This window comes from Lissotriton vulgaris, chromosome 1_1 (assembly GCF_964263255.1).
Source record: "Lissotriton vulgaris chromosome 1_1, aLisVul1.2, whole genome shotgun sequence".
Taxonomy (NCBI): domain Eukaryota; kingdom Metazoa; phylum Chordata; class Amphibia; order Caudata; family Salamandridae; genus Lissotriton; species Lissotriton vulgaris.
In genome coordinates, this window is record NC_141685.1 from 529,372,882 (window position 1) to 529,385,658 (window position 12,777).

The 12,777-nt window shown below is 47.1% G+C and overlaps 1 protein-coding gene across 1 annotated transcript in view; it reads right to left on the reverse strand.

Moving 5' to 3' along the window:
- The window catches only part of VAV3 (vav guanine nucleotide exchange factor 3), a 1,223,230-nt gene extending 1,221,315 nt beyond the window's left edge, over positions 1-1,915 (reverse strand). Inside the window, exon 1 of the mRNA XM_086953893.1 lies at positions 1,183-1,915. Within this exon, the coding sequence (XP_086810019.1) occupies positions 1,183-1,386 (204 nt within the window). The 5' untranslated portion in view covers positions 1,387-1,915. The remainder of the gene's footprint in view (positions 1-1,182) is intronic.
- Positions 1,916-12,777: the final 10,862 nt, after the last annotated feature.

Genomic DNA, 12,777 nt, shown 5'->3' on the forward strand with positions numbered 1-12,777 from the left:
GCGGCAGGTCTGGCCTTAATGCCACATCATCTCTTAACACAATTAATAACGCAACTGAAAGCTAAGAGGCGCATGCAGGCGTTCCCTCACCAAGGACAGAAGAGCAAAGCAGCTGAAGTAACAGACATGCTATAAGGGCGCAGACAGTACATTGGTGTGTGCCGCCCTGGTACGGGTCCAGAGCAACCAAAGGTAGAGCTGTAAACTGACACAATACTGGGGGTGAGGAGGCGCACACGACTTCACACTGCAACCAGTGGAGTCACAGCTATCGCCGAAAATCAGGGTGCACGTTCACGCCTCACTATACTATATAGAAGACTTAAAACCTGGTTGTTTCCTAAAACTTAGTCGGCTGTCTGGTCCCTGCTCATTCTCGTGTCCTTCCTTATTTCGAGTCAACAGCGCCAGGATGCCTTTTTGGTGGTAGTGCGCATCATAAGTTAAATAAATAAATAAATAGATAAATACTTGATTAAATCATATAAACCAAACACAGAATGCAGAGCAAATTAACAGAATGCACAGGGCAGCAGACTGTTTGCACATCACCTGGGAAAGATGGTAAGACAGTAACACAACATAAAGGAAGAGCTGGAGTTGTGTAAAGAGTTATACAGCAATAATTCAGAGACACCGTACTGCAGGTGAGGTGGCATACACAACCACTAAGGTGGGGACACACAAAAGAGATGTGGCTACAAGCAGGAGTTAACGCTGCCCAGGGTGGGAGAACATCGCCAAAATAATGTCACAGCAGAATGAGTGTAGTGTGTAGAGGGGAGATGCAGAGCCTGTCTGACTCTACACAAGAGGTGACAGACACAACCAATGAAGTTACAGCAAGATGGGAAATGCCCAAGGTCACACTGAGCAACAGACATCCGCAACCACACTGAGGTTACGTGTGGTTAGGTGGAGACTTGGGTAGCGAGTGAACTATAGGCTATATCTAGATCCCCAGCAGGTACAAGACGCAGGCACAGCCATTCAATTTACTGCTAAGTGATGAGAGACCGAGGTCTCTGGATTAACGCACGAGTGATGAAAGGTGCAGAGTGACGTCGCAGGGCACACACGAAACGTGTGTCCGCGGCCAAGTCACAGGAAATGGACGTCCGGCCTGAGAGATGATGCGGAGTCAGTGACAGCACTTCCGTAAAGGGCTGGCGCGGTCCTTACCTGGGACATCTGCGGCCGCAGGTTGATCTCCTTCAGGTTGATGGAGAGGGGGCGCAGGTTGTTGAGCAGCTGGCAGAGCAGCACCCCATCCCGCAAGGTCTGCGCCAGATCGAAGACCTGCGCCGTGTCCCATGTCACCTTGTGGTTGGGGGGCAGCACCTTGCACTTGATGAGCCAGTGCGCGCACTGCTTCCAGGGCTCCATGGCGGGCGCACTGGCTGGAGGGCTGTGCTGCTGCGGGCGCTGCGGCTGCAGGGCGGCGTGTGCACGGGCGGCGCTCCTTGCACTGACCGGGTCTCTGCATCAGCGGAAGCGCACTGTCACTTCCCGGCTAGGGGCGGCCAGATGCTGACATGACATGTGTGCGCTGCTGAGCACCGGCCGGAGCGCGGCTGCTGCTGCAGTACACTGGGACGGCTCACTGGCTCGCACACGGCGGCCGCTCTGTGTCTGTAGCCTTTGCCGCGACCGGCGCGCGCAGCTTCCTCCCCGCGCGCCGCCGCCCGGACCCAGGCAGGGGAGTGTGAAAGCGGCGCGCGCCCAGGTCTGAGGAGCAGCGGGACGGGAGTGCAGCGCGCGTGCAGCCCCGCGGGGCGCGTGCCGGGGCCTCCACCGCTTGTTCACTACAGCATCTGTCCCATGTCCTACAGCAAAGCCGACGACATCAGAATTTTTAAAAGGGAGACAGGCTTTCACAGCACAGCAGCCGGTGCCTACGCTGAGCAAAGGAGTCACACAGGATATATTGGGCAGGTCCACACAAGCCGATCCTATCCAATTAAGAGGCACGCCCCCCTTTAGGAGGGAGACTCCATTGAGTTCAGCCAACATTTCGACATTTCTTGTGTTCGTTTTTTCAATCGTCCTAAAATATCCCTCTCACAGTACAAGTCAAGGGTCGAATTCAGTTATCTCCCACCACTTCTGCGTGGAATCACCGAGCTGGCTGCTTCTACATGCTACCATAGTTGCAGGTATGTAACCACGCACAGCATACTAATGTAGAGCTGTCCTTGCAAAGTGACAGAGAGTGTGACAAACAGCGCCTCGCCTAAAAAGCAGAGCAGACTGTTGGCCCAAGCACATCAAGGTTTGTATCGTGTTTTTAACTACTGTAACTCTTGACGGCTATAAATCCGCAATACATTTAATACGAGTATTACATATTAAATCGTAGTTGGATGCACTGTTGGCTTCTTGCTTTTCACATCAATATACATATAATTACTTGTTGCACCAAAGTGGCCTTTCACGGTGATAGGGCGTCGGTTCTCCGAACACATTGTTATCAATTAATAACACACAACTTTCAGAAAATTAAACACTTCTCAAGGAAATAACACGGCACAGTTGTGTAGTAAACAATATGTAATTATAGGAAACACAGAACATTACCAAACAACAACTACTACTAATTGCTGGATAAAGAACGCTTAGCGGTGGATAAGGTAGCCCGCCCAGTGCTTAAATACTAACAACTACTGTTCTAGACTATTCTGTTCACAGGTTCGAGTGCACGCAGGGCTTTCTCTGCCTTTCCTAATTCCAAGGTCACCATATTGAATACCTTTATATTAGCTGAAAAAAGGCACCTGCTATTTAAAACTCGATGAGTTAAGAGCATTGCAGTGACATAACTTAATTCGCCTCATCTGACCAGACAAGCGTTAGAGGCTGGCTTTTTGCCATATATTCAGTTTAAATCAGCCACAGCACAGATCTTCATGAAAGTGGAGTTGGCCACTACCCGACCCAAAGGTGCCAGAGTGCCTGGAACCTTGCTTTAGTGCATTCTAGGTTCAGAACCTTTGTCTGGATTGTGGGCAGTAGGAAAGTGCCCACAAAAATCTGACATATATTTTGGCTCAGATGTGAGTCCCTTGCTTACTGCACCATCAGGATTCAAGCAAGCCGGGCCGAAGACGGCTGTAATGCCAGAAACCGGTCCCCGGAAGCTTGTTTCCTTTCCAGTAAAAGAATTGGCTTGGTAGTTTGGTCTGCCCTGTTCCCATGATGCACTGGGCCAGGGACAGACTAATTTGCATGTAGCCAGATTCTGAGCTGGGATGGTGCAGTGAGCTAAAAAACGGTGATGGATCAAGCCCTGATCTGTTGACTGGGTAGTAGTATTCTGCTTAATTCAGATACTCTGTCCATCACCACCACCCCCTTTTCTGAATCATTGGTAGACATATGCAGCACAGATTTTTCCAACAGTGGGTAACCGCATCCCTCAGAATCTCTTGTGGGAATAACAATGGTCCAATAAAGGACACATTATAGGAAGGAAAGGCCCAGCACCTGCCAGGAACAAGGGATATTGCTCCATCTCCTTAGCAGTCACTCAGGGCCTTTCCTCCTCCCGACACGACTTGTAATCGGGACCGACCGACTCACAGTCGGTGGTTCCGACTGACAGATTACGATGCAGCCGAACACTGACTCCTATTGGAGCTCGTGTTCCAGCCAACAACACAGGCTCATATGGGGAAATGAGGGGTGTGCGGAAAACTCAGCAGCCTGTTGCAGGCAGCCCATGGTGCCTGCCACACAGTGCAGGGTTTTACAAGGGGGGTCCCTTAGGTAACGCCTCAGCCCCCATCTGGAGGCCATAGGATAAAGGGGGCCATACAAGTGGCCCCAAAAGTCTCTTTCCAAAAGACTTTTTGAGTTGGACATGCCAAATTGGAAAGGCTGTTGGAAACCAAATCTCAATCCTTCGGTCGGAAATGCAGTCTGTAGAGCTGTACGATGTGGATCCGACTGACACAAATTCTCCAAGAGCGGGTTGGAACCAATTCGGAAAGACCATGCGGTTTACCATCCGACCGCGATCATCGTAATCGGTCGGATGGATTGTAAACTGACTGAGTCAGTCAGAAGGGTTCCAACATGGTCTAGGAGATTCCGAATGTCAGGTGGAGGCTTTCCTTCCAACATCGTAATGAGACACTAAGGGGGTCATTAGGATCGCGGACGGACTTGAGTCCGTCCGCGACCCCAGAGCATGAGGGAACATCCGCATGGGCTGCGGCGTTCCCTCTGTGCAGATTAGGATGTGACCGCCAGGGTGGCGGTCACATCCTCTATTTTTAACATTGCTGCGGGTGGAGCTTGAAGCTTGAAGCGCGGTGCCTGCTGCATTGTGCACGCAAATGCAGGGGGGTACCATAGTTACCCCCCATGTGCACCCCCCACACCCCACTACACCTAGGGGGCCCGCAACGGGCCCCTGCAGTGCAGTTACACACGCTTTTCCACGGCGGAAAAGCCGCCGCGGAAAAGCATGTTTCCAAGCACATCCTAATCTGGCTGACAGTGTCTAAGAGACACCTTCACCATTTTTGTGCTTTTCCGCTGCGGTTGTAAGCCAGCCGCGGCGGAAAAGCTGCGGACCTAAACCATGACCCACCAGCCATCCTAATGTGGCGGTGGGTCCTGGTGGGTCCGCAGAGGATTTTCCGCATCCTCCGGGCCGGCGGTGGCTTCCGCCGGCCTGGAGGATGCGGAAAATCCTCCATCCTAATGACCCCCTAAGTGTCTTTGGTGGGAGTGCCCAAGCTCTAGTGGAGACTATTATGTGCATGAGCATTTACTTACTACCAAGGCTCCTTTCTTTTAGATTATTTCTTTCTCTTGCATTCCAGGCTAAATCGTATTTAGAAAAGGTCATTATTTCTTTCCGACCCTGAGGCTTTTCTCCCACTGAAAGTTGGGATCCTTGCTGAGAACAGGGAAACTAAGAGATCAACCAGAATGTAATGCCTTTTAAATTGGGGGCAGAACACTCGTACACGCAGCAGAGTTGATGCCCTTCCTTCGGGACAAAGGAGATACTGATTTGCTTCTTAAAATCCAAAATTCATGAGATCTTTACCACGCTCTCTATTGACCACCCAACTCCTTAAGACATTTACTAAGAGGAGGTTAGGTGGAGCTGCTTCTCTGTCTCTCCCACAAATCTACACTCAACTCTAAATCTAAGCAGTAACTATCTTCTAACATTCCATACCATCAAGAGGTGTAAATATTTGCTTAGAAATAAAGGAACTGCTGTGTATAACTCTGAATCAGGTGGTTAAAGCATTTTTATTGGGCAAAACTAATGATCGCATGTGTATTCAAAACATGAAAGGTGAGCGGTCATTACCAATGTTGCTTTCGATGGTTGCAGCATTTTTTCCCTTTTCTTAAATTCATGTATAAGCCCACTATTTCGAGTGGCAGGGGAGTGTTGTCTTTCAATATCAAATGGACTTGGATGGCACTCAGATATTGTTGGATAATCATCTAGAATCCAGGGATTGGACAATGATTTCAGATATTTTAAGAAGATTCACCATAGGCTGAATCAAAATTGGCTTTGCTTTAATGGAAATAAAAGCAAAGCCTTGCTTGTGTGCTAGCTAGCATCTGAGCCCCTGTCGTTTACAGGAGTGACTTAATGGCTTCAACCCTAAACATAGTGCTGAAGACTGGAGAGCTGAGAGTTTGGCATAATTGAAATGTGCCCATTGTGGTGTAGAGAAACAGGGGGGCAGATGTACAAACCCCTTGCGCCACTTTTGCATCACTTTTCCCATGTTAAAAATGACGCAAAAGTGGCGCAAGGGGCTTGTAAATCTGCCCCAAAGTGTTTAAGGCCCGGGTTCTAAATCGGCCCTTCTCTTGGTGATAGAGTAGTAGAAATTGTTGATTCAAGCGGTGATACCATCAGGGCCCAAAGACTGACTACTGCAGAAAACAACGTGAAAACTGCAGTTGTATCAAATCCATGGCAAATAAATCATTTTTAGTTATAAAAAAATACATAGTATTTCACATGCTATACTTGGTCTAAATGGTTAACAATTTAACAAGCAGACTAAAATAGCCATGATTTATTAGGTATAACCTAAGTATATTGCATACGTTAGGGCATAACAAAAATGTTTAATCCACTACATCGAACTAACCACTACATTGCAAGGATAAGTACATGAGGTAACACGAGTAACTGTACTCTTGCTAGGATAATGTAGTGGTAGGCGATGTACTGTATGTAATCTTTTTATAGGTCAAAATGATCAACTTCAATACAATGTCACATAACCATCATTAGAAAGCTGTGTAGAGGAAGCACCCTAGTGTAGCTCATTTGAGGTGGTCTTCACTAACCCGTCACTTTCATCTATACTACTATAATAAAGGAAGAACTTTCAGCCTTTGAGGCGGGTAAACTCGGGAACCACAGCGCAAATCCACACACCCGATACACCGTTGGAATCATCAGGGTGTGTAGATGGATATAGGCTATATAAATAAAAAATAAAAAAACATTATTTAAAAAATGTACAGTAAAAAAAAAAGTAGTCCCCCGGAAGTAGCGCCGGGCGCGACGTGCGTGCTCACGTCAGGAGCGCGGGGAGGAGCGGCATCCAGGAGCGCGACCAGGAGCGGCGGACATGATGCTGGGGAGGAGCGGTGATGTGAGGAGCAGCGGACAGGCCAGCGGCGGTGCGAGCAGAGGACAGGCTGGAGGAACGGCGGCTGAGGTAAGGGTGCGGCGGACATGGCGCGGGTAAGGAGCGGTGACGTGAGGAGCAGCGGGCAGGCCAGCGGCGGTGCGAGCAGCGGACAGGCAGGAGGAGTGGTGGCTGAGGTAAGGGGACCCATGTCGGGGCAGGCGGGGGTCGGGCAGGCGGGGGTCGGGGCAGGCAGGGGACGGGCCGGGCGGGGGCCCGGGCTGCTGGACAAGGTCGGGGCGGGCGGGGGTCAGGGAAGCCTGTTGCTCCCGGACAAGGTCGGGACAGGCTGCTAGTAGAATAATAAAAGGGATAATAAATTGTTGAAAGTCAGAGTTCTTGGATTTCAGGAGAGAAGATTTTGATTTGTGGAATGCTCCGGCAGAATCTCTGTAACAGGCAACACACATCTCCACATTAAAAATACCAAGGGATGGAAAACATATTCTCATGTTCTGATGTATGTATGTATGTATGCTTGCGAGTCATTTCTCCTATGTTTGTCACAGCAAGAGAAGAAGAAGAGGCAGCTGGTCAGTGAAAACCGTGAAAGGTCAGATTTTGCTTCTGAAGTTCTTGGAGTCATGGTAGGCTCCAATCCTCGAAAAATGCTTCCTGGTCTGTTCTTTATCTCCAGTTTCCTGTTCCTCTGAGAATGGGCATTGTGGAACCTCTATATAATGAGAGAGTTCAACGCATACTCCGTATTCTATAGGCTAACCTCCAAATAAAAAAAATACAGTCTCTGAAATATTCTAAAGAATTGTCTAGACGAGGACAACCTATTGTTTTCCATCCAGAGAAGCTTTGAAGGCAGTCTTACCCCTAAAGAACATAGCACTCTGTCATTGTATGATGCTAATCATGCATCAGCGAGTGGTCATCTTGGATTCCAGCCTGATAGACAGAAATAGGCCATTGGCCAAACAGGGCGAACAAAAAATGGACCTATGATTTATTCACTTGTTGAAAAAAATGTATTCTCTCAATTGCAGGTCATATATGGGTAGAGAGTACAGTTAACCAAGGAATATGAGTGGACCATCCCAGAAGTGCGAACCAAAGGTGCAAAGTCTACCGTAATGTATGAATACCCCAAGAGCACACATTTACATAGCAAGGATGGCACAAACATTAATCACAGTGCTCATACATGTAGACTATTCATACAGAACTGGAACAGTTCCACAACCCTCACTTGGATGAGGTAAAGCAGCACTGTGACGAACATCTCTGTCATAGCAATTGCAATCTAAAAATAAAGATGATTAAAATCCCATCTGTGCAAGGAGCCTCGAAAAACTCAAAGACTCTAGTACGTAGGAATAACATTCACAGAGAATCTGTTACATGGACCACTTGGGACACGAGCCAAGAAAAAAAGAGACTGCATGATCTAGTTGAGGTAGGTGGAACTATACCCACTCTGGGAGTGAGGAACTAGGACATGCACAAGTCATTCAAACTTCTCTGAGTAGTGTTCTTATTTTGCTGTGGACGGTTGTCACCAACAGCCTAGGCTTCTGGAAGACGACTTGCTCTCTGCATACAATGTTCTATATTTGTTGATGCTAATGTCTATTTTAGTTCCACTTTGCAACTTGGTCTATTTTTAATAAATGGTCTGTGTAATGAGGAGACTGCGTTTTGGAAATGACCATCTATTTTGTGGTATTCCCGCATATTTTTGCCTTCAATACCCATTTTTTGCTGAACCAGTTTTAGTTGGCTTTAAGACTGCACACTTTACTCCTGCTAACCCTTGGTAAATGTCTTGTGCTTTCCCTTCAGAACACGGCAACATTGGAATATTCCTGATTGCTACATTTGATTTACTTATACGTCCCCAGTAAATGGTACTGCATGTACCCATAGCCTGTACATTAAATGCTACACGTTGGCAGCAGGACTATTTGCACCACACACTAATGTAGCATTATAAAATATGTTTTAGTCCTGCCACAGCAACTATAGTGCACTTTTAAGTTGCCATATCGACCTGACAAAAGATACGTTTTTCCAGGCCAAAACCTCAATTTTTAATAATTCTAAGTCTCCCCTAAGGTAGGCCCTAACCATTCATGGGGCAGAATGCATTGTATTTAAAAAGCAGGGCATGTTTATTTTATATTTTAAATTGTCCTGGCAGTGAAAAATCCCATTAGACCTGACAGCCTTTGGTGTGGTCTTCGCCCAAACGTTTTACCATCTCTTCTCCTGTATACTGAACTTTGTTTTTGTTGGTGTTGGGACCTTGAGCACTTTACCACTACTTACCAGTGCTAACGTGTGTGTGCCACTCTTTAAAGCATGGTAGAATTGGCTTACATTCAATTCTCACTTAATTTACTTATAAGTCTCTAATAAAGTTGTACTACATGTACCCACTGGCTGTAAATTAAATGCCACTAGTGAGCCTGCCGCACTTATTGTGCCACCTACATAAGTAGCCTTTTAAAGCATGTCTCATGCCTGTCATTGCAGCCTGTGTGCTGTGTGCAGTTTTAAAGTCTCAATTCGACCTGCCAATATAAATCCTGTGCCAGGCCTAAACCTCCCTTTTTAATACATGTAAGTCACTGCTAAGGTGGACTTTAAACAGCTCATAGGACAGGGTGCATTGTATTTCAAATATAGGTTATGTGTTTTTTTAGTTTTACATGTCCTGGTAGTGAAAAGCTCTCAAAGTCGTTTTTCACTTCTGTTAAGGCCTACCTCTCCCACTGGATAACATTGGATTTACTTATTACCTTTGATAAATGCTAACTTTTGATTGGAAGTAGGTTGGAATCTCATGTTTTGTCTCAAAATAATTGTAATTCATAATCCTCTTTAATGGTAAAGTCCGATTTTAAGTCACAATTCTGAAATTGACACTTTTGGAAAGTTGGCATTTTCTTATCCTAATCATTTGGAGATTGCAACCTGCGTTCTGGGTTACATGCCTTTGAAAAGTTGGTAGTTGCCTTTGTGTTTCCCCCCAGAAAGTGAGACAAAGGGGGAGTAGGTGCTGGCTAAGCATGGGCGAATTTTGCGAATCTGGCGTTCGCAAATTTGCATATTTGCGAACTCGCAATCCGCAAAATCCGCGAATTCTCGTGAATTTGCTTTTTTTTTCTGTGTTCGCAAGGGTTTCTGCCAGTTCGCGAGGGTTTTGTACCAGTTCGCAATTGCGAACTTACTTGCCTGCTTGCTACGGTCGCGACTATGTTGTTTCTACGTCTGGTTCATCATCACAGGTTCCCAGCACCCTCTGTTTCACCACTGCCACCCTCTGTTTCACCCATGCCACCCTCTGGTACATCAATGCCACCCTCTGGTTCATCATCACTGTAGTATATGGGGGGAAAAGCAAGCATACCTGCCCTGCTTCAACTGACATGAATTAATTTGGGGTTGATTTATTAATGTGTCACTGTTTTAAAATTCCAGTCTGGCACCTGCTTCCTTATCTGAAATTTGCTTTCTGTTACAGTGCATTTTTTTTCCAGGACCTTTGTGGCCTACTTGTAGTTATTCTATGAGCCTGCTGTGAGGGTCAGAGCAGGGTCATACAATTGTTGCAACTAGCAACTGAACTCTGGAGGGGCCCCAGTCAGGAAGCACTACAGGGAATGGTTACTAATGATGAGTTTGAACTTTTGCACCTGCTGAGTGCTTTCAGTTTTGCAAAACTCGTTTTTCTGCAATTTCACGTGATTCGCAGGGCGCGAACGTGCGCGAGATCGAATTCGGAAGCCGCAAATTTGTGCGAATATGCAATTTGTTTTTTTGCGGCGTGTTAGTTCGCAAGGTTTTGTGCGTTTTAGCGAGCCGCTTGTAGCGCAACTGCGCGAAGTTACCCTCACGGTCGTTCACGGGCGCGGCCATCTTGTTTGCATGACGTATTTCCGTTTCCGGGCGCGATGTGTAATCTTGCAAAGTGTGCGGCTCGCTAGTACAATTTCGCGTGTGTTCGCGAGGAAAATCTCGCGCGAACTTACCCACGCGGTCGTGAACGGGCGCTGCCATCTTGTTTCTCATTCATTGCTATGGTTCTGGACATGCTTTTTCTATCCTCTCTGAATCTCTGCCATCCTTTGCTTGTTTGAAGTTTTTTTTGATCTATTTTACTTATTATCTATCCCTCTATTTTTCTAGCTCTATATTTTTGTGTTTTCTGCTACTTTTGGTTAATTTTAAACTACTTTTTTAAACTCTTTTCTTTTCTTCTCTTCCCTATTCTATTTTCTTTATTATTTAGCTTCCTTTCTGCCCAGACCATGCTAAAGGGAGCCGGGAAGCATCCTGAGAAGGGGAAGGGTCCCGCACCCCGTGCCCGGCTCCCGTGCGGGCGTTTGAGGGGGGAGCAGGTCGCACCCCGGGAGATCTTCAGCCCGGAGGAGGTGGCCGCACTAGTTTATTATGTTCAGCGTCGCTTACCCAGGACCATCATGGCAGGCGGCAGGATCGCTAGCGGGTACGGGATCCAGGAGCGCCGGAAGCGGTGGGAGAAGGTGTGCCGGGCCATGTTCCAACACTCTCGGGTCCGGCGCACCTACAACCAGGCCACCCACCGTTGGACGGATCTCCTGGACCGGGAAGGCGATCTGTTCGACCTGCTCAGCCTTGAGATCCCCGGGCTTGGTGAGTAGTAGTAGCTATTTCTTTACTATGTTTTCTCCTGCTCTGTGTGTTATTATCTTGCAAATTTTTGTTTTTTACCAAGAGCAATAATGCTGCTGATTACATTGTAGGTAAATTATATTTCAAAATCCTCTGTGCATTTCAGGTGCACTGCTCTCCTTCTCAGTAGCGCTGCTGCTATGCTTATTTGTTTTCGATTTTGTGTTCATTTCATTGGCCTGTGTAATTATGCATGAGTGTAGTTTAAAGAACTGCCTAATGCTAGACACTAAGGGTCAGATTTTTAATTACCGGCACATCCCTGCAAAGTAGCAGGGATGCGCCGGTAATTGTGCGCCATGCCACCACCACCCATGGTGCGCCGTATTTACAATGCGGTGCACCATGGGCCCAAAACGTCACCAAAGCGTTACGCATCTGTGCCGTAAAGGCGGCGCATTGCTGGAGTTGCGTCGCAACGATGGCGCAGCTCCAGCAATGCTCTGGGGTACCCTATCTCCCCAATGCTGCGTCAAGCCGTTCGTCTGCTTCAAGCAGGCGCAGGGTTTGAGTCACGCATCATTGTCCTCAAAGTGACTGATTGAAATCTTGTAGATTTCCCTCAGCCCCTTTTAGGATGCGTTCCTGCGCAGGAACGCCCTCCCTTGCGCCGGATTGCCCCCTGATGGCGCAGGGCTTTACAACATGATGCATCTCCCATATGCGTCACGTTGTTAATATACGCCGCACCATGGCGCCTCTTTTGTTCTGCCGCTGCGTCACAAAAGTCACGCAACAATGGAGCAAAAGAGCCGCAAGGGGCTTCTAAATCAGCCCCTACAGACTCAAGTCCAGTCCTTCCTTTGTACACATGGTGATAAGAAGAAATAGTGGTGGTGGATTGATAGTTTGAGTATTTTAATGACTGGTTAATGTAGTAGGAAACGTTAGTGTTGTCGCTGATCTGCAATCACGATGGACTTTGTCTGTCACTTCGCGTGCTGCGGACTGCTGCCTGCCAGTCCTAGGCAAACCTTTTTAGTACTTTGTTTAGTGAGTTACATAAGAACTTTCCAAGTCGACGGTCCGCAAATCAAGCAATACTAATAACGTAGTAGACCACATGAGATCGGTCAATATATCTCGTGGAATAGTTGTCTATTTGCTATTTCGCCAAAATATTTTGTTATTGTTCTTTTGAAATGTTTGATTTGGTTGACAAATATCATCCATGTTTTCTGGTCTTTCTTTCTTTCATGTTGTACATCAGCTCCCCCCAGGGGCAAGAGGACATAGGAGGAGGAGGCTGCTGTTTGCCAGGATGCAGGCTAGGATCGGGCAGGCGAGGGCTCCTTTGCCGGCCCCGGTAAGTTTTAATTTCAATATAGAATACCTATTTTTTCCTAGCGTTCCTCATTCGATTTTTTCTAAATCGTCTTTGATCTTCTTGTAGACTGTATCTAAATTCTTATCCTGCCTCGACTAT